This window comes from Echiichthys vipera (genome assembly GCF_963691815.1).
Source record: "Echiichthys vipera genome assembly, chromosome: 4".
In the NCBI taxonomy this organism is placed as follows: Eukaryota; Metazoa; Chordata; class Actinopteri; order Perciformes; family Trachinidae; genus Echiichthys; species Echiichthys vipera.
The window spans coordinates 20,129,065-20,153,287 of NC_139829.1; the positions used below are offsets into that span (position 1 = coordinate 20,129,065).

The 24,223-nt window shown below is 43.5% G+C and overlaps 1 protein-coding gene across 1 annotated transcript; it reads right to left on the minus strand.

Annotated features, from left to right (window-relative positions):
* Nucleotides 1–106: 106 nt before the first annotated feature.
* Nucleotides 107–23,878, minus strand: gas2l1 (growth arrest-specific 2 like 1). The gene is made up of 5 exons (XM_083912494.1): nt 22,678–23,878; nt 13,367–13,474; nt 7,465–7,561; nt 6,276–6,585; nt 107–4,833 (listed from the first exon to the last, which is right to left on the minus strand). The coding sequence occupies exons 1-5, from the start codon at nt 23,377–23,379 to the stop codon at nt 2,763–2,765; spliced, it is 3,288 nt and encodes a 1,095-aa protein (XP_083768620.1). The 5' UTR covers nt 23,380–23,878; the 3' UTR covers nt 107–2,762.
* Nucleotides 23,879–24,223: the final 345 nt, after the last annotated feature.

A 24,223-nucleotide genomic window follows, 5' to 3' on the forward strand; every position in this document is an offset into this window, starting at 1 on the left:
TCAAACAGGCACTGTATGGTGTTCCCCAAATCCAACCCCGATCTGTTCTGCACACAGCTGTGACCGCAGCTCTACGTGAAAGATGACCAGAGATAGCCCATGAATCTCAGAGGAAAATATTTATTACAAGAACAACTTGACAGCATTTTCAACTTCAAAAAAAACTGTGAAATGTTGCAGTATTGCTATTTCATACATACCAATTCAACAAAGTCAAGCAATCTGTACATTAAACTGAAGTTTAAGTGAAAATAACATTAGCAAACAAAGAATTGTCAAATCATGAACATTCAGATTTTACTGATTAGGGATAGAGAGAAGGAGAGAGAGATTCATGAAATTTGCAAAGTTGTGCAGGACAAAGAGCAGATTCTGAGGACATCACTCTTTTTGTGATTGATAACCAAATGTTTGTATGAAGTCACAGTTCACGCAACTGGTAGATTTTAAACACCAGTTGTTTAAAAATTTAAATGGATTCAAATAAGCCGAGACAAATTCAAATTTAAAACAATACATGTAAAAATCAGTTTATACAGGTGAAAGTGATATTCAGCTACATATGTAGCTCTACTGACAATACTGACACATCATAAACTGTTTGTAGCAGTCTGAATTAAATCAAATTACTTAATCGCTGAATATTGCAAAATATATGTTTGTCTGTTTCATACCAGTTTTTAAACTGGCAACATTTCTAAGGGAGTGCGTCTCTTTACAGCATACTTTCCATTTAGATTCTCCTAAACGTTTACAGCTGATTTAACAGTATTGAGACACAGATGTCATGTGAGCCCAAAGAGACTTGATTTCATAAATAAATAACTTAGACCTACATCACTTCCCTCTTCAACTCTGTACATATTCTCATACTGTATGTACACAAATATATGCGCACGCGTCTTCTTTTTTTTCTAGCCCATTCACTGTCAGTGCTATGCAAAAAGAGGCTTTCCACACTTTCTTTTTTACCCACAAGGTTTCCACAATCTCTCTGGGAGAGATTTATTAAAACCACTGTAAACACATCAAAAACAAATGGCCACCAACTTCTCTTAATTGACTAGTCAAACTTTTCCACTTCCAAATATATTTTACAAAGTCCACACCTGTTAAATACCCAAAAAACAGACGTACTATGGCTGAAGTCTGGCCTCTTGTGCTGTACAGGAGCTTCAGTTCTATTATTCAGTACAGTATATTAATGCACTGTTGCACATTCAGACACTCAAGTCAAAGTCATTCTTCATCCATCAAACTTCATCTTGTAATACCATTGTTATTGGCTGGCATCAACACCAGAACACATAATTCCCAAAACAGTATCTCTTTTTACTGAGAAGGAAACATGTCTTTCTTTAGCCACTAGAGGTCACCACAGATTGTGCCGTGTCTTTGAAATCCATCTGCTAAGTAGGTTATCTGGCTTCTTGTGTTTCAAAACAACTGCTAGGATTCCGAGGCAATGAATTATAGATATATCTAAGGGCAGTATTGTGCAGTATAATGTATGATTAAAATTGGCAATGCTCCTCACTTATTTCAACATTCACACTCAAACTCTCAGATTTCTATTATGATAAACAGTTAATGATGGCAATGTAGTGTTACCAAATAGATCTTAGTGATGTCGGGCAAAAACATTCAAAAACTAGTCTGCAAATACATTTTAAGGCAAAGGGAATTGTCAAGGCATTTCCAACACCAATATTGCATAGCTAAGGCAGCACAGAACTGATTACAGTGAGTATGTACATTAAACAGTATATTCAACGCCTTTTTATATACAAAATACCCACATCTATTAGTGAGTGCTTCAACATGTATTTACACATTCATTCTCCTAAGCCTTTGTCTTTTGTATATATGTAGTATGTATTCCAGAGAACAGTTTGGTCAGAGGAGGAGCTGTTTCAGTGACAATGACACAAAGTAACAAAACCTTTGCTGCTCCTCATATTTTTACACTGAATCCACTTAAAAGTAGAAATAAAGTTAAAATGTTTTACTGCATTTAACATAAACTTGAAAACCTGTAACACATTAAGCATTTAAAGACAAATATCTAACTTGACCACATCAATTTCTGCAGAGGAAAAAAGTGATATCATAACAGCGGACAACTAGATCGGTAGTGCATGTAGTGTTCTTAAAGTCAGAGGAATGATGGGGGTACCTTTGTCTATGTAACCTATTAACATATTGTAAATGAGAGTAAATGTGAGTCATTTATGAAGACCACTAATGTGGAGAGACTGAAAATATCACAGTCATCATACCAGTATTTAGACTACCAAGGCAAGCAGAGATGCAGTGGCAAACCACAAGAGGGAGCCAATCATCTGACTAAAGGTTTAGTGTTAACACTGTTTATAGAGTTGCAGCTTTAGATCCCTGGCACTTCACCATGCCCCTCAACGGGGCACATGGCAGCACATATGCTCTCTCTCTATCTCTCTGTATCAATCGTGTGAATTTCACAAGTGTCAAAAAAAAATGATTGGCAAGGCATCCCCATGCACACATTAAAATTACAGTAAAAGTAATATTAAAGACCATTCCTTTGGTAATAAATAATTTGGCTTGAGTGCAACATAAAAGCAATGTGAACCCCCTGCAGTTATCCAGGGGAGAAACTAAGTAAAATAGAAGGAGTGTTAGACATGCAATGAAAACAGTCTATAGCCCGATCTTAAGTCCTTTTTTTTTTTTTTTTTACACAGTAGTCAAAGTTCATGAGAACAACCCCCTGTGTCATCGTGCTACATCCAAGCTTCAGTGTCCAGGCTCCCTGACTGTCCAGGGTAGGAGCACTCTTTGTTACCCATGGCTGGGGAACGTGGTTGAGGATGGATCATATCTGCAAAGGCCTGGTGCAAGCCCTTGCACGTGGCTAGACGGCCGGTAGAGCGCGAGCTCTGAGGGGACATGGGTGGCGTGTGGTTTGGTGAAAACGTGTCATGAGCCTGCAGATCTCTGTAGCTGACTGGGGTGGGGATGCGTGAGGGGCTGTTTTCTGGCCTGTTGTCAGTGCGAGGCCTCATCCTGCCTCTCAGTTTGTGCTTAGAGATAGGGGCTACGCCGTCTGCCTTCTTTTGTCCTTTCTTAGTCTGCAGCCCTTCTCCATTGGTGTCCCCGTTAGCCAGGGGTGAAGATGGTGGGGGGGATTCAGAGCGGGATTCGCTCAGGCTGAAGCACATGGAAGAGTGTTCACTAGAGGAATCCTGGAAGGAGCAGTCCTCAGAGGGGGGGAAGGGCACAGGTGAAGGACAAGCCTCTGGGGGCGGGAGGTCATCGCTGCCACCCCCATTTTCGAAGTCATAAGGTAAGCCCGGCTGATGATTCTCCAGAGGAACATCTCCTTCAGGCCCTGTGCCCCAGCCATGCTGACCCTGCTGCCCTGTCAGCCTCCCTGTAGGAGGACAACCTCCATGGTCCCCATTCATATTCCTACAATGGAAAGCGGGCTGTGAGGGGACCTGATTCATCCATCTGTCTGTGTCTCCAAGACCAGGAAGGGAAGATGGAGGTTCCCTTTCCTCGATGGAGCTAGAGATAGCTGGGAGCTTCTTGAGCCCCCCTCCACGTCCCCCCCAGTGCTCAGGCTCCCGTTGACCAAAGCTGTGTGGTCCTCCAATGTTGTGTCCATAAAGTAAATTCAAGGGTTCCTCCAGTGGGAAGTGACGGGGATTAGTTCTCTTGGATTCCCTGAGGTCAGGCAGAGTTCCTATCTTTGCACCCACGTTCAGGGAGGAGGTGGAGGAGTTAGAAGAGGAATAGGCAGAGTCGGTGACATTAGGATCAGTGGGGGCTGGCAATGAATGTGTCCCAGCTCCCTGAAGGGTCACTCCTACTGGAGCTCTACAAGACACTCCTCTAGCCTGCTGTGTATTGGCCAGAAACTCAGCCTCAAAGCTGCGATATAGGTCCTGCTCCTTCTGGGGATCAAGCGTTGGCAGCATCTGGAAGCCAAGGCCCAGTCCTTCCTCCTCAGGGTCCTGGTGCTCCAGGCCAGGCCAGTTTCTATGGTGGCCTCGCCCAGCAGAGCGGGGGCCCTGTGACACCCGAGGGGAGCGGGCAGCATGATGGTGAGAGTTGCGGGGAGATGAGTGAGGTGAACGTCGACCTCCTGAGGTGACTGGTGGGAGAAGTCTGCCTTTTCCTATGGAGGGTGAGCGAGGGGCAGGAGGTCTGGGAGTAGTTATAATCTTCTTACTGGGGCTGCTGTTGTTCTGGACCGCCTTATTAGGTGAGTTAGAGCATGAGGACGATTGTCTCTTGGTGAACCCACCACCTATTCTGGGAGAGGATGGGGGCAACTGTTTGGCCCGAAGGTCCTCTCGTCTGTCCTGGGGTGGGGGCTGAGGGTCTCTGTAGCAGGAAGCGGGTCCCGGGCTGGCATCACTGGACCGAGTACGACTAGTTAACCTACTCTGGCTATGGGAACGTGGAGCATGGAGCCTCCGTGGGCCCTCGTTTCCTAGGGAGCGGCCCCTCTCTGTGCGGGATGTTCGCGATCCATCAGCGGATCCTTGTGGTGGGTTTGGTTTAAGTACTGGAGCGAGAGCAGGACGTTCCCTAGATTGGCTACGTGCACGGGGTAGTGAGGGACGCAGGGATGGGGTCTGATTTCCAGCACCAGGCCTCTCAATTACATGCTTCCCCTCCTTGCGATTGACAAGCAGGACTACATCATCACCAGAGCGCCGTGAGGCACCGCCCAGAGAGTACCGTGCCCCTCCTCCCCCTCCTCCTCCTCCCTTAGAGGAGGCTGTAGAGGAGTCACTATCTCCAGACAGACGTCTTGTCAGTGGCAACTTTGTCTCCTTATTCCTACAATGTAGAGAGAAGACATGGAGTATTATTTTTTAAATAATACTACAAACATTTTGTAAAATTTCTAATCCAACACATAGCACCCCCCTTTCTCAACTAGACACCCCACTGTCACGCACCATCAGCTCCTGGAGTTCATTTACAGGAAGAACAAATCTTGACAGATTTGATGAGCACAGATTATCAAAGTCTGTAGTGTGCGTACATTGGAGTTTTAAATACTCAGTAGAGGATGTTTTATTTGTTTAACTTTGAAGATTCAAGGTGTCATCCCAAATATATATAATTCTAATATACTATATTATAAATAATTTTGTACGAAAATAGCATTTGAATTTTGATGTTGAAGATATGGTTTAGTTTTCATTTAGATCCCAGGTTGTGCCATTAATTAGTGTTCATTACACAGGACTTCTAAAGTTATCCTCAGAAATTAGACATGTATATATTCAGACATGGAGCCCACCTGTTGACCTACTTCCCTAGTTAGCTGTGAACAGTTGTCTGGGGATAGTTGTCGGATTAGTATTTATCTAGTCTGGCGCACTTGAAACGGAATGCCACACCCACACAGGGTTAATTCCAATGAGCTGTTGCCTTGACGTCTGGTCTGAGCCATCTCCCAATCCAGAAATGAGCCATACGTTGGCTCCAAGCCAAAGTAAACCACCATTCAGCTCCAAATTGTGTTAAACAATGGCGCCTTCACACTCTGACATATAGGGAAGGTATGTGACCAACTAAACCTTTTGCCAGCTTCATAAAGAACGTAAGCAGTTTTTATTGTCTTTATATCCCACAAAAAAAAAGAGACATTTCTAATGACCTTTACATGCCAATAGTCTATCACTGGTGTGCCGCTTCAGAAGCATATCAGAGAAAACTGATGTTTGGTTTCATTTGTCACTGGCTCCATACTAATTCATCTGTTTGCCATGGTAAGAGCAAAAGCTCACACAGAATCACAGCCATCTTTAGGCAGTGGATAGTCTGATTAACTGGATGAAAGTAGAAGAAAGATGCATGGGGGAAAGGAGAGCTGATTAAATATGTTTAGTGTCCGCCTTGTAGCAGCTAGGAAGTGCTGTAGGGGGCTGCGTGAGACGGGTTTATCTGGGCAATGTCACCTGAGATTAGATAAATCTGCTCTAGTCTAATCTTTGGCTTCCTGGCATGTGTATTTGTTGTGTATATTCCCAGTTCTTTGCGTTGTGCGTGCGTGCATGTGTGCGTGTGTGTGTGTGTGTGTGTGTGAATGCGTGCATGTGTGCGTGTGTGTGCCTTTCTGAGTGAATGGTCATTTGTCGGCACAAAAGAGCAAGCAGCAAACTCTGACCTGCCGTGACCTGCCGGGATACTTGTAAGAGATTAATTTCTTATCATGGTAACACACTTAACCGCAGACTTATCCGCACACTTGCGTAGATGCACAAACTCACCTGAGAGGATTAAAGTGGCGGGGTTCTGAGCGGTCTCGTGGCGGCCGTGGGAGCAGAGTGCGTGCTGCGCCGGAGTCGAGCTCGGCGGGGACAGAAGGATTCTGAGAGCGACCTGGCCGCGTGGAGGAGGAAGAGGCACACGGAGCAGAGGGGGGCTCAAAGGAGCGCCTGTCAGGGGGTTTGTATGGTGCGATGCCATCATTTCGCCAGTGTGGACCTGGGCTGGTGGAGCGGGAGGAGTGGGCGCTCGAGGACTTGCTCTGGCCTCCCTGACCTTGGCCACTGGCTTTAGCCTGGTGGTATCGGTGGGCTGTGGAGACAAATTGTTAAGCGTTTAAGACAGACCTCTAGCTGACATTGTCTGATAATCACCAACGATCAAATTCATTTAGAGGTCCATAAGTATGTCCAAGATAATCCCATCACATACTGTAGATTACATATTGTATGCTTCCCCGAACCAGAGATAGAGAGACCCTTGTGAAACTAGCCAACCGGAGAGATGCTGATGATCCCACCGTTTAGGGAGAACATTTATAGAACACAAAAGGCATATTTCTGTAATCACTTAATACTCTATGTTCATCAACATGGCCACTTGGTTAGAAATGTAGCACCAATTATGATGTCAGCTGTCCAGGCCAGACACTCAGCCTTTGATATCACCACTTCAGCAGCGCTTTCGACCCACAGATAAGGGGGGATGGTCTCAGCCAGCATACTATATGGGCATGTATCACTGCGCTGTGTGCTGCTAATCAAAGTGAGAGTAAACATTGGATGGTTAGGGTTTATAAGCAAAGTCTTTGGGTTGAGATGAGTCGCTACATGGATGTGTTGTGGAATCAGGTAGCAGAAGAGGAATTACGGCGTTGGAGAATGACTTCACATTTTCCATTACATACTTGCATCAATTTGCAGGCCGACATTTCTTAGCTCAAAGCAATTTTAGTGAGGTTTCAGTATGAATATAACTATGATATTACCATGTCAAATTGGATACTAGGACAGTATGATGAACACTTTCTCAACATTGCTGACCTTCACGGTGTCTGCTCCAAGTCCGAACACAGTACATCAGATGTGAATCATTTGTTTAGGATCTTAAATTAATTATGAATTATGCAACACAGAGACACAACAATGGAGTTTTGCAAGGGTGCCGACGGGGAACCGGAAGTGACCTCACCAAAAGCAGCACAGCGACACGGGTCATGTTTGTCCAAGTAGTGCTCTAATGTGTCCCAGCCCCCTCCAACACGCACCATCACATGAGTACGAAGGACCTGAGGGAGGAAAAGAGAACAACAAGGCTTCAATACTGTAGATAAATGGGAAGCAACACACACACTCATGCACAAATAAAATGGTTTAAACCTTTTGATATATTGCACTACCACACACGCTGCACAAGTCAATAGATATGTAAATTATACAAGCGGGGCAGCTTGTTGAAGGCTGGCCTGTCCTTCAGTGTTACATAACATCTAGATGCACCCCTGCCTGTGCCCCTGCCTCTCCCTCCCCCGCACCTCCTCTTTCTCCCACATCACCCCCAGCTGCTGCCATTATGAGCGCTGTTCATTGCCATGCCGACTCACAATTAAAGTACGGTAGCATAAGAAAGAGCCAAAGTGCTGTGAAAGACACTCTTTTTTTTTAGCCTCTCTCTCATGCCCCTCAGCTGGCTTCCCGTGATTTCAGAGGGAGAGTAGGGTGAATTAGCATGGTAACAACTCACCCCTGCTGCCCTCTCTGTTCCTCAGCTCACAGAGGACAGGAGAGTAGGCCTGTACAGCCATAACAGAGGCCATTACTACTCTCTTCTCCCCTCTGAAGCACACACATCCACAATATCAGACCGAAGGGCCTCGAGGCAGAAGCTGCCGTCACTGAAGCAACACATTTTGCCTGATGTGATTTGAGAGCCCTGTGGAAACTTCCACCTTGCCGAGGGTTGTATAATAGGGTCTGCCAGCCACATGTTTTAAAGGTAGTACCCGTGTCTCAGATGGCAGGCGAAACAAAGCCATAATGGTACTGGTCTGCGTGGGTTGGCACAGAGTTTATTTCCACCAAATCACATGTGACACAGCGCCTCAACTCCAGGTCCATAACCGCGGTCAGAGAGAGGCCACAGACAGTGCACTAAAGTCCGACCCCACCTTCTCTTGAATACAATCCCTGCCAATCCACTGCAAGTCTTTTCATCAGCCTTGCTCCCTTACCACATCAAATCCATCAAAACAGCTGATCTGCTTATCTCTATCAGACCTGAGAGTATAAACTGCTTACTCTCCTCTGCTCTGGCCTTACGTCAATAACAGGTTTACTGTTTGTGTGATGCTGCGTCCCCATCATGTGCCGCGGTGAAAAGCAATGCTGACCGAGTTTCAACATATTTTTATTATTCCTGATGTATAATTTCCACAATAAAAGCATCATAAAAGGCTGTAAAACAAAGGTCGACATACCACGGAGGAATAACAGTTGCAACAGCAATAGGAAGAATTCACAATAGGTTGACTTTTGATTCGTCAAAGCAGTTAATAGAAAAGATTTGCTGTCATTTCTGACTCTGTGATCAATTCATTAGTTTTGAATGGTGTATAGTCTACTATAATAGAGATGTTGCGACATATATAGACATGGCTTCATATATGTATTTTATGAGTGTGTTATTGTTAACGGTGGAGGAGGAGTAGCTGTCATGATGGTAACCGCTAGTGGGAATTCAAATAAATAAATGTCTTTGTTTAACTGGAGTGGGATAATTGTATGACTATAAAAAACAAACAATAAAATTATCTAGGGTCTTCAAATGCTGTATGATTATTTTTTTAAATTGCATTCAATACCACTTGTTTCAATATCTAACCAGCTTATGATGCATTTCATATTTTATACACAATGCAGCAGCACTACTAAAGAGTCTGTTGAGGCTAAATAGACAATTTGGGACCATGTTCCACTTTATGGGTTAGCTGCCTAATTTACCAACCACTGAAGGGGTATCACCGTCTTCAGTGTGGAGAGACCAAATCCTTGTTTCTATGGCAACAGCGAACAGAGAGCCCTCTTGTCATCATTGTGGGGGCGTGTTGAACCAATTTCTTCTTAAATCTTGCTGGTGAGCTCAAAAATTAAGCTCATGGTTCATTTCAGCTGATGTGCACCACGACTGAAGGCATCTCCTCCCTCTGGGGAGCGACCTCCCTGGGGACAAAGACGCCTTATTAACTCCCTCCTCTGTTCATATGGCCTGTTCGCCCATTTGCTGTCTCCGCTTCATCCCCTCATTCAGTCCGAGATCCTTGTCAGAGCATTGGCAGCTGAATAGGGGTTTGTTGGCTTTCAAACTGTGTGCCCGCTTTCTCCCCTCAGAAGAATAAGGGAAGTGTGTTGACTGCACTTGTAGTTGCTCGGACATATGTGTGATCGCTGTCATCCCCAGTGAGGAATCAGGAGAGGGTGGAGACAGTGTGAAGAGAGCTAATCTGACAAGTCAAAGGCTCCCAGACACAGACACACACACACACACACACACACACACACACACGCACACACACACACACACACAAACACACACACACACACACACACACACACATACACACACACACACACACACACACACACACACACACACACACACACACACACACACACACACACACACACACACACACACGCACGCTAAATATGTCCAGTTCAAATGGCTGTTCCTACAGGCAAACATGAGCTTCCACTGAACAAACACTTCCATCTTAGGGACTGTAAGAAAATTATTAGATGGGAGGAGCAGTTATGTATTTTTAATTTTGTTGAAGGGACGAAGGTATTTTATTTTTTCCTTACCCCGAATTTATGTTTCAGCCTTCCCTCGCAGGATTAATTTAGCAGATGCTAATGACCGTTTTAATGCGCCTAATCACTCATAAAGTGCATTTTATGACATGAAATGAAGCAGCAAACAACAATCATGTCTCTGTTTCAGGACAGCCACCCAAGTCAGTATCATTACAGAAAATAAAATATAGAATATATTACATAGTCTTTGAAAAATAAAGAGTGGCTGGAATATTAATAATTTTGTTGTGAGTCATGTTTGCCATACATTTTAATTCAAGAGTCAATGTGTTTATTGGTGGCTATTGTGGAAATTGTTATTACAATATTATATGTTATGTTGTACATTTTAGGGATTACACTAAATTATTTATATAATTTTTATGCTTGGCCTCTTTTAGTTATTTGTGGTGAAACAATTTGTCATTGGTATATTTTAAACTATTAGGTGAAGGGTGTTTTTTCTAAGTAAAGTAGAGTGCCCCAAAGAAAATATAATTTGATGCTAACAAGCTTTTAAAAAAAGTTTCAAATTGCATGAACTCATATCTTCTACCAATTTGAACCACATCTCTTCCCTCAGGTGTCACCCCAAAGGCCCTGACACTGCAATCATCAAGCCATCTAAAAAAGAACAATTTAGACGCATCGCTAAATGAGCAATTATAGTCCCATACGAAACCTTCCTTTTTCAAGTAAAATAATGGGGAAAAGGCTGTTTTTCAACAACTTAACAACTTATTGTCACTAAACAACTGTTTTGATGTCTTCCAGTCTGGTTTTTGATCATACCACTGCACGGAAAACTCTTATTAGAGACTTCAATGACATCCACTTAAATACAGTCATGTGGCAAAATGTCTCTTAGTATTACTGGATCTAAGTGCCACATTCAACATGGTTGACCACAACATATTACTAGACCAACTGGAAAACTGGGTTGGACTTTCTGGCACAGTACTAAACTGGTTTGAATCCTGCTTAAAGAACAGTGACTACTTTGTGTCTACAGGTAATTACACATCTGAGCGAATAAATATGTCATGTGGAGTTCCCCAAGGCTCCATTCTGGGGCCTCTTCTGCTTAACATCTACATGCCTCCACTGACTCAGATTCTGGAAAACAACAAAATAAGTTAACGTATTATGCAGATGACACACAAATTTACATAACCATATCATCAGGGCACTAGTCCAGTGGCGGCTGCTGGACTTTCAAGGAATGGAAGCTCATTTTTCCGGCCAACCGGTGTTTGTTTATTTATATGTAAATTCTACCCTTCGTTCCTTTTCAAGAAAAGTATCTGTGACCTTGTTGTACCAACTAGGCGTCTTTTCCAGGGACTTGACCAGTGTCCTCTCAATGGCCAGCAGAGCTAGGCTGCTTAAACGGCCAAATCAAGGATTGGTTGTGCCAGAACTTTCTTTATTAAACAAAGACAAAACTGAGGTATTTGTTTTTGGATCCAAGGAGAAACAATTAAAAGTCAGTGCTCAGCTTTCATCAGCAATGTTAAAAAACACAGACAAAGACAAATCTTGGTGTGTCATGGATTTTAACAGCCTAAAATCACCAAAACTTGTCCATGCATTTGTCTTCAGCAGACTTGCCTACTGTTACAATGTCTCTACAGGTCACCCTAAAAAAACTTAGACAGCTGCAGCTGTTTCAGAACGCTGCTGCTTGAGTCCTCAGTAAGACCAAAAAAGTTGGATCACATTACTCCAGTTCTGAGGTCTTTACACCAGTTGAATTAATTTCTTAATACTACAGTTGCTTTAGCAGCGTTCAGGTTTTACACACCACATATGGAAAACACAAACCTGCAAGTCTGCTGAAACTCTGTTCTTTTAAGGCTGAAGACTTTTTATTAAATCAAATACTTTTTTACAGTGCACTGTATAGCTTGTTTTTGTTGGCTGTTCTCTTAAATGACTGGTTTGAATTGATAATATTCTTTTAATAGTTTAATGTAAAGCACTCTGAATTGCCTTGTTGCTCAAATGTACTGTATGAATAATTTTGCCTTGCCTTACACTGGGGAGGGTCTTTTTAGTGTACAAGATTCAACTCTCCAAACCCCAATAAAACACCTTTGAAGAATGTAGAAGAAGCTATTTCCCAGATAAGGGTGTGCCAAACATTGCTTCATATAGTGTATATCCCTGTCTGGAATAAGTGGTGCCACTAAAAGTGAAGAAATATTGACACTACAGAGCTATAATGTAAATGCAGACAACTTGGAATGCCATCCAACAAGTCCAATAATCTGGCTGGGGTACATTTTAGGTAACTGAGACCAAATCAATCCCTGGTATCCACCAGCCTTCCCGCCCAGTCCTAAGAGGCCTGATATGGTTTCAGTGGCAGCTCTTATACTGAAACTGAGACAAACAGTCCAGTCCAGAAACAGGCTATAGCTAAGATAAGGGCCGACTCAGGAAATGACCTAAAGCTCTAATTGTGTCTCAGTGGAAAAAAGTACAGTCCTGGGTGTGGGCCAGATGAAGCCAGTTTGTAAACACTTGAATGAGAGAAAGAGAGTAATCACAATGCTGTTGCTTATACAGTGTAGACTTATCTGAGCTTTAATGCAGCCAGGCATCTGAGTGGTTTATCTGTTGCTACATAACCTTGCTCTCCATAAAATAGCATATGATGCCATATGCCAACACCGTAGGGTTCCATGCAATTTCTCCAGGCATCACAGTTTTCTGCGCTGTGCCAAAGCATATTCTATTAACATCTGATGTAAAACTGACTCATAATTCAGGTTTAGTACAAATTTGGTCTATATTTGGCAACACAACGAAGGGAGCAAGAAATACTGTGGTCAGATAAATCAGACTGTTCACTCAGATAGACCACTTTTTCTGGAGGTAAAATTGAAAGTGAGCATAATTAAACCTATTTAAGGCCTGGAACAAAAAAAGCATTCTGGTCTGTATGTTTAGGTCATATCTCCATGGCAGCACTGAGGGGGGTGAATTTTTTTGTACCAGGCCTTTTAGTTTTATTGGAGGTTAAAGTTTATTTCATTAATGAAAGCAATTAACTTTTGCATTTGTGCTTGATATTCAAAGCATCCATGCAAGTGATAAACACATCTTGAATACAAAGTTAGCACTGACAATACAATGTCTATTTAAATATTTTTCTGTCTAATCTATAAACAAAAAGTAAAAGACGTGTCTCATGGCTCACAATGACAGATAATCTGTTTATGGTGGTGAGAGCCTACCCTTATGAAGATCAGTGCGCTGGAGTCTCCCACTTTGTACTTCCCCTCTGACACCTTGATCATAGGAAACTGAGCTGGACAGGAACAACGGCCCAGAATCTCACGCACCTGAGGAGAACAAAACAAAAGCAGTTTAACATCCACAGACGAGAAACATGACACACACATCCGAGAGGAACCTGACAGTGACCCCTTCCTGTTCTTCAGGTCAGTAACCCACACGACACAGGTTTAGTCACATATATCTGTACCGATGGCCAAAGCGTTGCCGGCCCTTAGCGCTATGTGTCAACAACACAACTCTTTTTTACTGTGTGAGAAATCAGCAGTTTTGGCTGCCTGAGTGTACAAGGGTGTTGAGTGTGGCTTGTTTTTGCGTCATCTTCCTGCCAACTTTTCTTTTCAAGCACCCACTGGGTGTTAAGGTGCCCCACCCCGCTCTTTCACCACATTAAAAGCCCTGCCTCATCTCATCTCTCCCTGAACATTTTGGTCATTTAGTTCACCGCAAAGTGTCACAAAAGCACAAAAATACATACATGGACATGCTAATGAATACTCTCCCTCTCTGCCTCCCGGGCTGTTACATGACAATACTTCTGGTCATGACATCATAAGCTGAGGAGAGAAAGAGCTGAGAAACCAGACTGGTGCTGATGATGTCAGCAGGACTGTGCTGCCAGCTGGGTTTTGAATCGGGAGAATCAGAGCTGGTGCCCTTGCTGTGGTTGGGGGTGCTTATTAGGCACAGGCACAACTGCAGGGTGGAGTGAGATCCGCCTGTGTTGCGCAGGCCTGGCCTCTTGCAGGATTGGACAACTTTGATGTTTTTCTTGGCGTCTCTCTCAGACAAAGGCGTATGCACACTTGTCAACCAGGAGGAGGAGAGAGAGAGAGAGAGTAAAGCAGCAAAGTGGACAGAGTGGATAACTGCTCTATAATTGTGCGCGCAGGGGCAGCCATTACAGAGAGCAGGAGGGTATTTTATTGATATCTAAGTGATCAAATGACGTGTTAGAGGAAAATGTCAGGTTGTGAGCTCCCCACCCTTTGGCTGTTTACAATAGCTTTCATGCTGTGTACAGGGCCGATAGGATACGGCTCGCATGTGGTGTGTGTGTGTGTGTTTGTGTGTGTGTTGAGGCTGGACTATACCACCTACATTACGGTGTATTGGGAAGATTAAGGTTGCACCTTGTTATTTTCTTGAAACAGCACCCCTCATTCTTTCCCATGCTGATTAAAGAGGAATCAGTGCTAAGCCTAAGCAGCTCACCTGCCCCTCTGTTCTCCCTCTCACCTGCTTCTGTCTTTGTCGTTTATCAGCCTGTATTCTTAGCCCCGTGCGCTCGCTCACCGGCTCTATATTTGTCTTCGCTTTCTTTGTTTTGCTTACATTTCTACATCTGCTCGCTCCCTCTCTTTCTCTCCGCTCTGTCACTCCGTCTTTCACTCTGTCAGTAGGTGGACGAGCCCTGTTTGGAAAAACCCAGGCCAGTGACTTAATGGAAAGATTTCTATGGCAACAGACACACACACACATATACACACACACACAGACTTACCCTTCCTTTTTTAAACTGTACTCATTTTTTTTCATTCTTGCTATAGTAAAGCCTTTCTCTCGCTCCCTAAACCTCCCCCAGAGCTGTTCAGCTGAGATCATTCCTCTAGAGGGAAGGTGAAGGACTCGCACACTGGGTCTCAGTTGAAACACTGAGCAGGATACACAGAAGAACCATGGAGAGGTTATAATAATAACCTAATCAATAGCAGCCCTGGCATTTGAAATATTTACTCTGGAGCCTTTGGCATGAAATGTGTGCACTTCCCATGTCTTCAATGTGTCAACAATGGGTAGACTCTCTCTCTCTCTCTCACACACACACACACACACACACACACACACACACACACACACACACACACACACACACACACACACACACACACACACACACAAACACACACACACACACACAAACACACACACACACACACACACACACACACACACACACACACACACACACACACACACACACACACATAGACACACACACACCAGAAAGAGACAAAAGGGGAGGAGGGAGACAAGGTCATGCAGGAAACATGCGGAAGTGGATCTGGAACACTGCAAAAAAAAAAAACTAAAGGATGAATTATGGATGCATGCTGGTCACATGAGAGACATTTTCAGCAAGAGCTGCAGATGTTTGAGAAGTAAAAGAAAGGAACTGAGCAATCCCTGGCACGCCCCTATGAGAATTTGCTATCTTAAGATAGGAATGCAAGAGATGTTTTGGGCTGAGAGAGAAACATTTTCATTATTAAGAGAACGCTGCAACCTTTCCTTTGGATTGAGCAGCTGGGTTTGTCTGCAGGCACTTTAATGTACATGACATATACAGTACGTATTGATTTAATGACCCCACTGCTCAGATAGCGTCATATCTGTATAGTGCGAGTCAACAATCTCTTCATTCCTTTCCTTCCTGACCTGCAAACATCTGAAGGGCAGTTTGTGGAAGAGGGCTGAGCAAACCCCGGGGACGAAGAGAGGAAATGGGAGGGGGAGATAAAGATGTTTAGGATTTATTCCCCATTTTCTTTACTGATTTGAAATGTGAACTTACATTCTACTCGAATACTGTGTACGGTAGCTTAACATCATGGTACTATAACAAAGCAATATACAAGGTCCCAATAATGTCCTGTTCTGTTCTGATCTAATCGTAAAATGTGCTGTTGTATGACTTGAATTTAAAGGTGTGGTTTTTTTATGAATATACAAAATATAGATCTGGTTTTAGATTTCTCGGATCTACTTTTCTTAAACGTACTGTGAGAAGCTGCACTTCCATTTGAAAAGTCTGCTCTCTTCATGAGTGAACAAACAAGGTACAACCACAGCTTGTTCCAGTGCAGTAATCAAACATAGGTGTGTTGACCTGTTGTAACAGGCTTTTTTTTTTTTTTTTTACAATTGCTATGCAAAGGATAATTATTGCCAAACTCCAACCATTAAAAGTGAACATTACAACTCACTGCACAGGAATTTACACGGGGGTGTTTCCAAAATTTGACTTCTGAGAGATGATTGAAGGGTTTACGACATAATACATAGACTTTTCAAAAGGTAAGGGAAATTGGGAGGATTAAAAGATGGCATGGCAGTTACGCGGTGCTTTCAGGGTGAATTCCAAAAATGACAACAAGACTCTTCTCTTAGCTTATCTTGTCACCCTAAGGATCTCCTGTCATGACTGGAAACTTTCCGAGATAAAGAAACCTCACCATCAGATAAGCACAGAGACAAGAAAACACAGAGGGCGCCTGCACTGTTGGAGCGTTTTTTGGAACTTGTGGGGTTTATTGCTTCACCAGCCCCACTAAGCAATCCTAAAGCCTGTGAACGCACGCTGAAAACAGCTACATATCAGACTCTTTCCTCCTATTAAACAACTGTCCTGACAGGCTGCATTTACAACTCCTCTTTTGGACGACATCTCATAAACATAGAAACAACCTCCTTTGCACAAGTGATCTCTTTAAACAACCTGGGGGGGGCAAACAGGTGACAAATGACTGAATTAATGCTGATTATGGCGGACCTATAACCTGGAAGGACAGACTGGAGAGATCATGTAAATACATGTGTGTAGAAAGTGTTAGCGTGCTGGTCCAACAGGCCTATCCAGCAGACATGAGACAGAAAAACAGAGTTGGATAAGCGCCTCAGGATGAGGTGTGTCAGTTAATAACAGCGACTTTCCAACGTGAGAATAGGCAGAATAGCATAACAAAGAATGCATATAGCAATGGTTCAACATTTTGGGAAGTAAGCTTACTTTCTTTCTGGCTGAGAGTTAGATGAGAAAGGTCGATACATCCATTAAATATCAGGATAGTCAGCAGACGGTTAGCTTAGTTTAGCACAAAGACTGGAAACAGAAGAGACAGCCAGCCTGGCTCTGTCCAAAGGTTACCATGCAGGCAAAAGAAAACTGACACAAGAAAGCGAATGAGCATATGATACAAAATGTCAAACCAGTGCTTTTATCGGTTTCAAAAATTATAATATATATAACCTGTGTTGTGTGTTTAATCAGGGTGAAAAATGTTATGATACTGGCTCCAGGGCAGGCCTCATCCACCGCCTCAAGGAAATCTAAAAAAATCGATGCCTGTCTTTTGGCCCCATGACAAACTGCCCATTGAGGTGCTGGAAGAATATATGAATCTAATGGACATCAAGTGCTGCAAGGCGAACAACGCTGTAATTCATCTGCTTCAGTCAGACAGCAGTGTAATCACCCAGCACAGGAAGTTAAACATCAGGACAGCCATCCGTCTGTTTGTCGCGATGAGGCTCAAGAACACTCAGCACTTCTCCTTATGACAGCCGAGGTTAGAGGGATTGATGTCATTCTCTCTTCTCGCCATGACAGTGTCCGCCTGAGACCAGCATGAGGAGGTTTCAGACAGGTGCAGAAAACTACCTCACACAAACAGAAGCCCGATCTGATAAACATCCAATTAAATGATAATCATGCAAATGATCAGGGGATAGCATCAAACGCGATGCACTAACGACATAAGTGGGCAACATGCAAAGCGAAGAGTCAGCAGTTTCCATATGCACCGTGCCGCACGCAAAATAGTGAGAAGGAGGAGAGGCAGGATCTGGTCTGGTTTTGCCGTGCAAAACTCTAGAAAAACATTTCAGATTTTTAAACACCTAAAAACATGAGTGCATGTGACACAGGAGGGAGAGACACTGAAAGATGCCACGCTCGCTTGAGTGTGACCCAATGCAAACCATGATGACCTACTTTTCTCTTTCACTCTAGCTCCCCTCTCTACTGTAGCTCTCCCTCCCAGAGTAGCATCCATTCCAGTCAGGTTTAACAGAGTGTACAGTGAAGTCACTCTAGGCACACTAGCTGTTGTCTACTCTCCTTTTTTATTCCCTGAATACATGAATCGGGCCATAAGGTAAATGGAGCAAACAGTTCATACACGCATAATACACTATTTTCCCTCTTTATTACCCCTCCCCCACCTTTGCTCTGCTGGTGTCTCCATCAAGTCTTTGATTGAGACATCACCCTGTGATTACCTCGCTCGCTGACAACAGTGGTCGTCTATTCACATCTCACCCTTCAATGCCACCAACAAGACATACTGTTCTGCCCTTTGCTTTATCATCTCTATAGCAGCGACAGGGGTGGGGGATGGGATTGAGGGCTCGTACATATATGTACTAAACAAGGGTGTAATGTTGAAGCCCAGGGGTGAGAAGACACATGAACCAGTTTATATGACTGAGCAAGAAGGATGAAAGATGCGAATAAAGGAAAGCTGTGAAGCTCCAACAGTCTGTTGTTTATACTGTAGTCTCAAATGCTGTGCTGTATAGATACCTATGCATGCAGTAAACATGAGAACAATTAGAGTGCATTAAGGCGTATGTAAGGGTAATTTCAATTAAAACATGTATGTCACTTTGCTCTGTATGTTCCCAGGGCCTAATAGCAAGACCTAGAAAATATACAGAAAGGTCAGTTTTTGTAGGTAGATGGCCGTGTTTCTTTACATTAGGCTGCTTGCAATGTATAGGAAAATAGTACAGATCCAATAATCCCTGTCTAATGGTGATATGAAAGAAAATCCCCTAATGGATAAAGGATAAACTTTAAATGGACATGTGAACTAGCTGCTGTCTGGACTAATATTGAAAAGAAACATTTATCACTGACTCAATCTATGATGAAGGAAAGGAGACGCCGGTCACTTCCTCAACTCATCAGTGGAAAACCGTGCCACTGTGATATGAGTAATAATAACACATGTAGTGACAAATACGTGAGAGACAGCGGGGGTTATTGTTTACATAAGGGTGTGTTGTAACCCGGATAGACTACTGGTTCCTTAAGATTAAATACCTTTTGTATACAGCAGGTAGTGACATCCCAACTGTTTGCATTAAGAGTCACAAGCATACTCACTTCACTGTTATACAAGAACAAAACATACAAATAACAAATCATAGCTCACAATATATATTGAGAGGTATTTTTACTCTGATTATTGAATGACCAGATGTCCTTAGAGGGACTTGTCTGTATGCAGACTGTTACTATAAACTCGTTAGAATAATGTCCTATAATCCTATTATCACTACACTTGTATTGTCTCGTTGAAGTCAACAAGAAGATTAGTTTGTTCATCCAACTCAATCTGGAGAAGAAACTACAACTGTTGAATGTACAAACCTCATTGAGACACTATGAGCGGCACACGAAACAAATGCCAAACTTTTTGAAGATAAGTACACCAGAATATTTGTTTTTCTTGTTATGCTATTTAGAATTAGATTAACAACTTAATAATGTATAAATACGCAATGTTTACACGTTTTGTAAAATACTTAAAGTACTAAAGGTACAGCACTCCTTTTTTGCTTGAGATTTAATTGTATTAGGGCATGGCACAGACATGTAATGACGGGTTCTCTTACTGACAGGGATCGTAGGTGGATGTTTTCCACAACCTGCTGTTGGCTCACATTCAGGTTTTTGTAAAGGAAACATGATAACTAAATGGAAACTGAACATTTGTAGCATTTCAGTTTTCACAAGCATCTGAGGCTGCTTTGTGTGCACATCTCTGTGGGAGTTAATGGCCTGCTAATTAATTGACGACATTTCATCAATAATGTTATTGGTTATAAATAGGGAGGCAAATCCTCAATAAGCTGATAAATCAACTATTTTAAAAAAGTAATTGAAAATAAAGTCATCATGAATAGCAGCTCATGCATTTGTACAGAGGAAAAAAGAGTGAATCAAAATAAAAGCAAAAGAGCCAAACCAAACAATCCTGGCAAATACAATCCATCTTGGATGATGCAGGAAAGTCATCTCTGACTGAGGGCAGGGGACACACAGTCTGGTGTCACAGCTGTGGACCAATGAAACTAAGCCCTTTAACTTTTTTTTCTTCACTCTGCCTGTCAGATACTTATGTCAACTAGCCATGAGGATTCCAGTAATAATGAGACACTAATCTCGTGTAAGACAGAACTACAAAGGCAAGTATTCTGCAAGATAAACTTGTGACTAACGTTTCAGGGGACAGAGAGGTCTGATGCCTTGCGGCAAGAACTGAGCGGGGTCGCTCTTTGAGCCGATGTTGATAATACGAAGAAAAACGTGGATTTAATTTTGATTGCTGATTAGAAAATACACTAATGTCCAGGACATTAAACGTCCCATATCATGCTCATTTAGAGGTTTAGACTTGTATGGTTTAATGTTCAAAAAACACCTTATTATTTCTCATAATACCTGTATATACCTGAATTCGTCGTCTGTCTGAAATGCTCCGTTTTTTTAAAGCCCCCCTTCCAAAAAAGCAGAGTCTGCTCCGATTGGTCAGTGTTTACAGCTCTTCTGCATCTGCGCTCTCAGCGTCTCTATTCAGCCGGGGAATTACTGTAACATTTCTCTATCCGCACTTTCTACCTATTTATAGTATAGTTGTGACATCACAACCGTACAGAAGTCCTGACGAGTCGTTTAAAGACACAGTTTCTGAATACGAGCTGTGTTAATTTCTCTGTAGACTGAGAGTTCTGATACTTTTACAGTATTTATATAGCACCTCCACTTGCTTAATAATCTAAAAAGACATGGTAATCTCACTTCTTAAAATATGGGACCTTTAAGAGTCATCCAATGGAAACACATCTGGGCCTTAAAATGCAAAATGGACCACAAACAGCTGAATGCATTAGACAGGATGTGTTGGTACAACTACCCTCCATAATAAACTACTATTTTAATATTGCGGCCTCTCATCTTCAGACCACTGTGGTTTCTCGTTTGAAGAGCCTCATGTTGCTGCTGTACGCTCTTCTACACAGCTTGGGTGAAAACAATTTCTAAAGTTGACAGGCAATAGATTAAATTCACCAGACACACGGTGACTGGAAATACCACTCCCCAAATCAGTCAAGAAGTCAAACGTGGTCGCTGTCGGACTGCTGAGGTATGTGTCAGTGCGGATGACAGAAAAGGAGAGACAGGCATATGCTCTGTCAGCTTCCCTGTGATGTTTTTGTCCCAAAACGCAGTCGGCTTGTTTAATCCTCAGTGCTCAGTCATATGAGTGAGAGTGTGCGGACTCAGACAGTCTGGATACGAACAGCGCACATCCTCCTCCACATGTTCTCCTATTTCTGTCTGTGGAGGTCACACTGGAGCCGCTCTGCTGCCTGACTAGCTTGAGTGTGACTGTCTCCCCTCCTCCCTTCTCTGCTGTCCCTCACATCTTGGGTGCCAAAGACGGACATTGTTCACTCCATCAACATGAAAATATCAACTTCTCCCCCCACTCACAACCCAAGCGCCGGCCTGTCTGTCTGCTCATTAGCTTTTGCCCTGAAAAGACCTTTGCCTCTCTAATGTGCTCGTGTCAGGCAGGCCCTGGCAAAGGTCAGTCAGTTCAACGGGACAAACGACCAGAATCAATGGTTTGGACTCAACCGGACAGTAAATGTGTTAGAACCAAACTGCCAAATGGGACATTTTTTTGTAGGCCTGGTGTTGGCAAAGGAGCTGCAGAAGAATATCCCTTGCCTGCAGGAGATTGTATTCATTATTCTTGATGGACAAGCTGAATGAAAGAGGCTAAAAGATGGTTGTCAACACTGCAGAGGCACAGCTGACATTTCTACAAGAATGCAGGAGAAATGTCAGTTGACCTGCGAGCTTTCAGAGAGAAAGAATCTGACCCTACAGGTGAGCAGGAATTCAACTGCAGTCTAAAACAAAGTTAAGATGCGCACGCACACACACACACACACACACACACACACACACACACACACACACACACACCACAGGGAATCTTTATGGCGCCTGCCTTCTTCATAACACTTACATGATATTTTCAGAGAGGGTGCTACACTTTTGACAGTTTTCTGTGTTTTGCTTTGGGAGATTGGCCTTCTCTCAGCTGCTTCATACTGTTTCGCACCATAACAAGCACACTGGAGGATATTCACTTCTGACCAGAGGCTGAGAAGCCTGTGCAAGACTGTATTTCAGACTTGATATAGGAGTAGTGATGATTAAATGGTTTGAAGATTGAGCTGTAAGAGCATTACATCATCTATGACATGAAGCATGATTCATACTGCAGTTATGACCAATTTTATGGATTCAACTGAGTAATTCAGAGTAGTTAAATCAGAGTAGGCCTACTAATATACAGAGGCTTGTGTTTTCATCTTTTTCACTCACCAACTCATCCAAATTTCGCATGTCACATAAAACTCTCTTCTGCGGCCAGATGAACGGCTCTGGATCCGGTTCATCTTCATCCTCAACACTCTGACTGCTCTCCTTCCGACTGAAACACCTGCTGGGCGGACTCTGCTCAACTGGCTCCCCTACATCGACCCGCAGGATCTCCTGGTCCCGAATCTCCTCCTCGATCTCCTCCTCCAGCTGGATCAACATGGGGGCCAACATGCCGAACTTGGACCCACGCCGCGCCACTTCGAGGAGGCACAGAACAAAATTCTTCTCGTTGCATCTCTCCACCAAGTCGTTGGTCTCGAACATGAGGACGTCCTTGATCCAGAGCTCCTGCCTGCACCAGCTGATGAAATTGGACACGTTATCTCGTGCGACAAACGAGCCGGGGACGACGTTGCGTGACTGAAAGACAACATCTTTGGATGGCACCTTCATTGACCGCGCAGCCTCCGGGTGCTCCAGCTGGAATTCCTGCGCCGCGCGGTTCACGTTGCCGGCGTGCCGACAGAGGGCACAGCCCGTCCCCAGCCCATCCATAAAGGTGTCCGCGGAGATATCTAGATCGTACAAGGTGTTCAGCCATTCAGCCAGATCCTCCTTCATGGCATACAGGTATTCTTCGCTGGATTTAAAAGGCCTGATACTCTTGGAGGCGGCGGACTGGATGTTGCTCTGATCAGCCATATTGTCGAATTATGTATCAATAAAAGTCTACTTGATAATTCCCGATTGTCTCATTGCACAACTGCGCTCCAAAGCCTCATCCGCAAAATATAGCGAAATAACCGTGTTGACGCACCCATGCCGATTGCATGTGTGGTTGTCTTATGGGAGCTCCTTGAAACCAGGCTTTGTGTTGTCAGAGGCATGTCGGGATGCGGACTGGCCGTGGCGCATGGATGCGTTTTCCGGATGTCTCTGCGAAACCCGTTTCCTTTAAAGAGCGCATCGCCCCGGTCCACGAGTGAGAAAAGAGGGCGAAGCAGTCCGCGACGCCGATACACCACCCGATGCGACGACCCCCGTTAATCCAACCGGTGGCCGGTGGGTCCTCTCACCCACAGAAATCCACGTGTCACCATGTCTGTGTGTGTGTGTTTGTGAGGCGGCCGGTCATCTCCTCACCGATGAAATCACGACCACTGAGCAGCACCGAGTCCGCAGCTCATCCTACCCCTGCAATAAAGGCCCGCCTCTTGCACTGAATATGTTGACCTGCTGTAGCTTAGACCAGCAGAGCGACTCGGTGGCACATCCCATTATGAGGGATCAACGCTCGGCAGAGGAAGAAAACTTAACCCCATGTTCACCAAGTCAACATACAGTCTTTAAAAACGGGGACAAAAGTAAGCTATTCCATATATAGTTGGATTCCTCTATAACAGTACACCATATTGTATTTGATGATCATATGTATGAATATGCAAAGTATTGATTACAGCTGTCGAATGAGAAGAGTAACATAGTAGGCTTCTGTATTAGTTAGTATACTACTGCAGCCTGTAATACTGTCAGGGTTATTTATTCA

What these genes read in the sequence shown, in the direction of transcription:
- gas2l1 (XM_083912494.1), bottom strand. Translation starts at nt 23,379, where the DNA reads ATGGCTGATCAGAGCAACATCCAGTCCGCCGCCTCCAAGAGTATCAGG. An exon ending in GTGTCGCTGTGCTGCTTTTG is followed by an intron (nt 6,586 to 7,464) that starts GTGAGGTCACTT and finishes TTGTCTCCACAG; the next exon opens with CCCACCGATACCACCAGGCT. An exon ending in CGCCACTTTAATCCTCTCAG is followed by an intron (nt 4,834 to 6,275) that starts GTGAGTTTGTGC and finishes TCTACATTGTAG; the next exon opens with GAATAAGGAGACAAAGTTGC.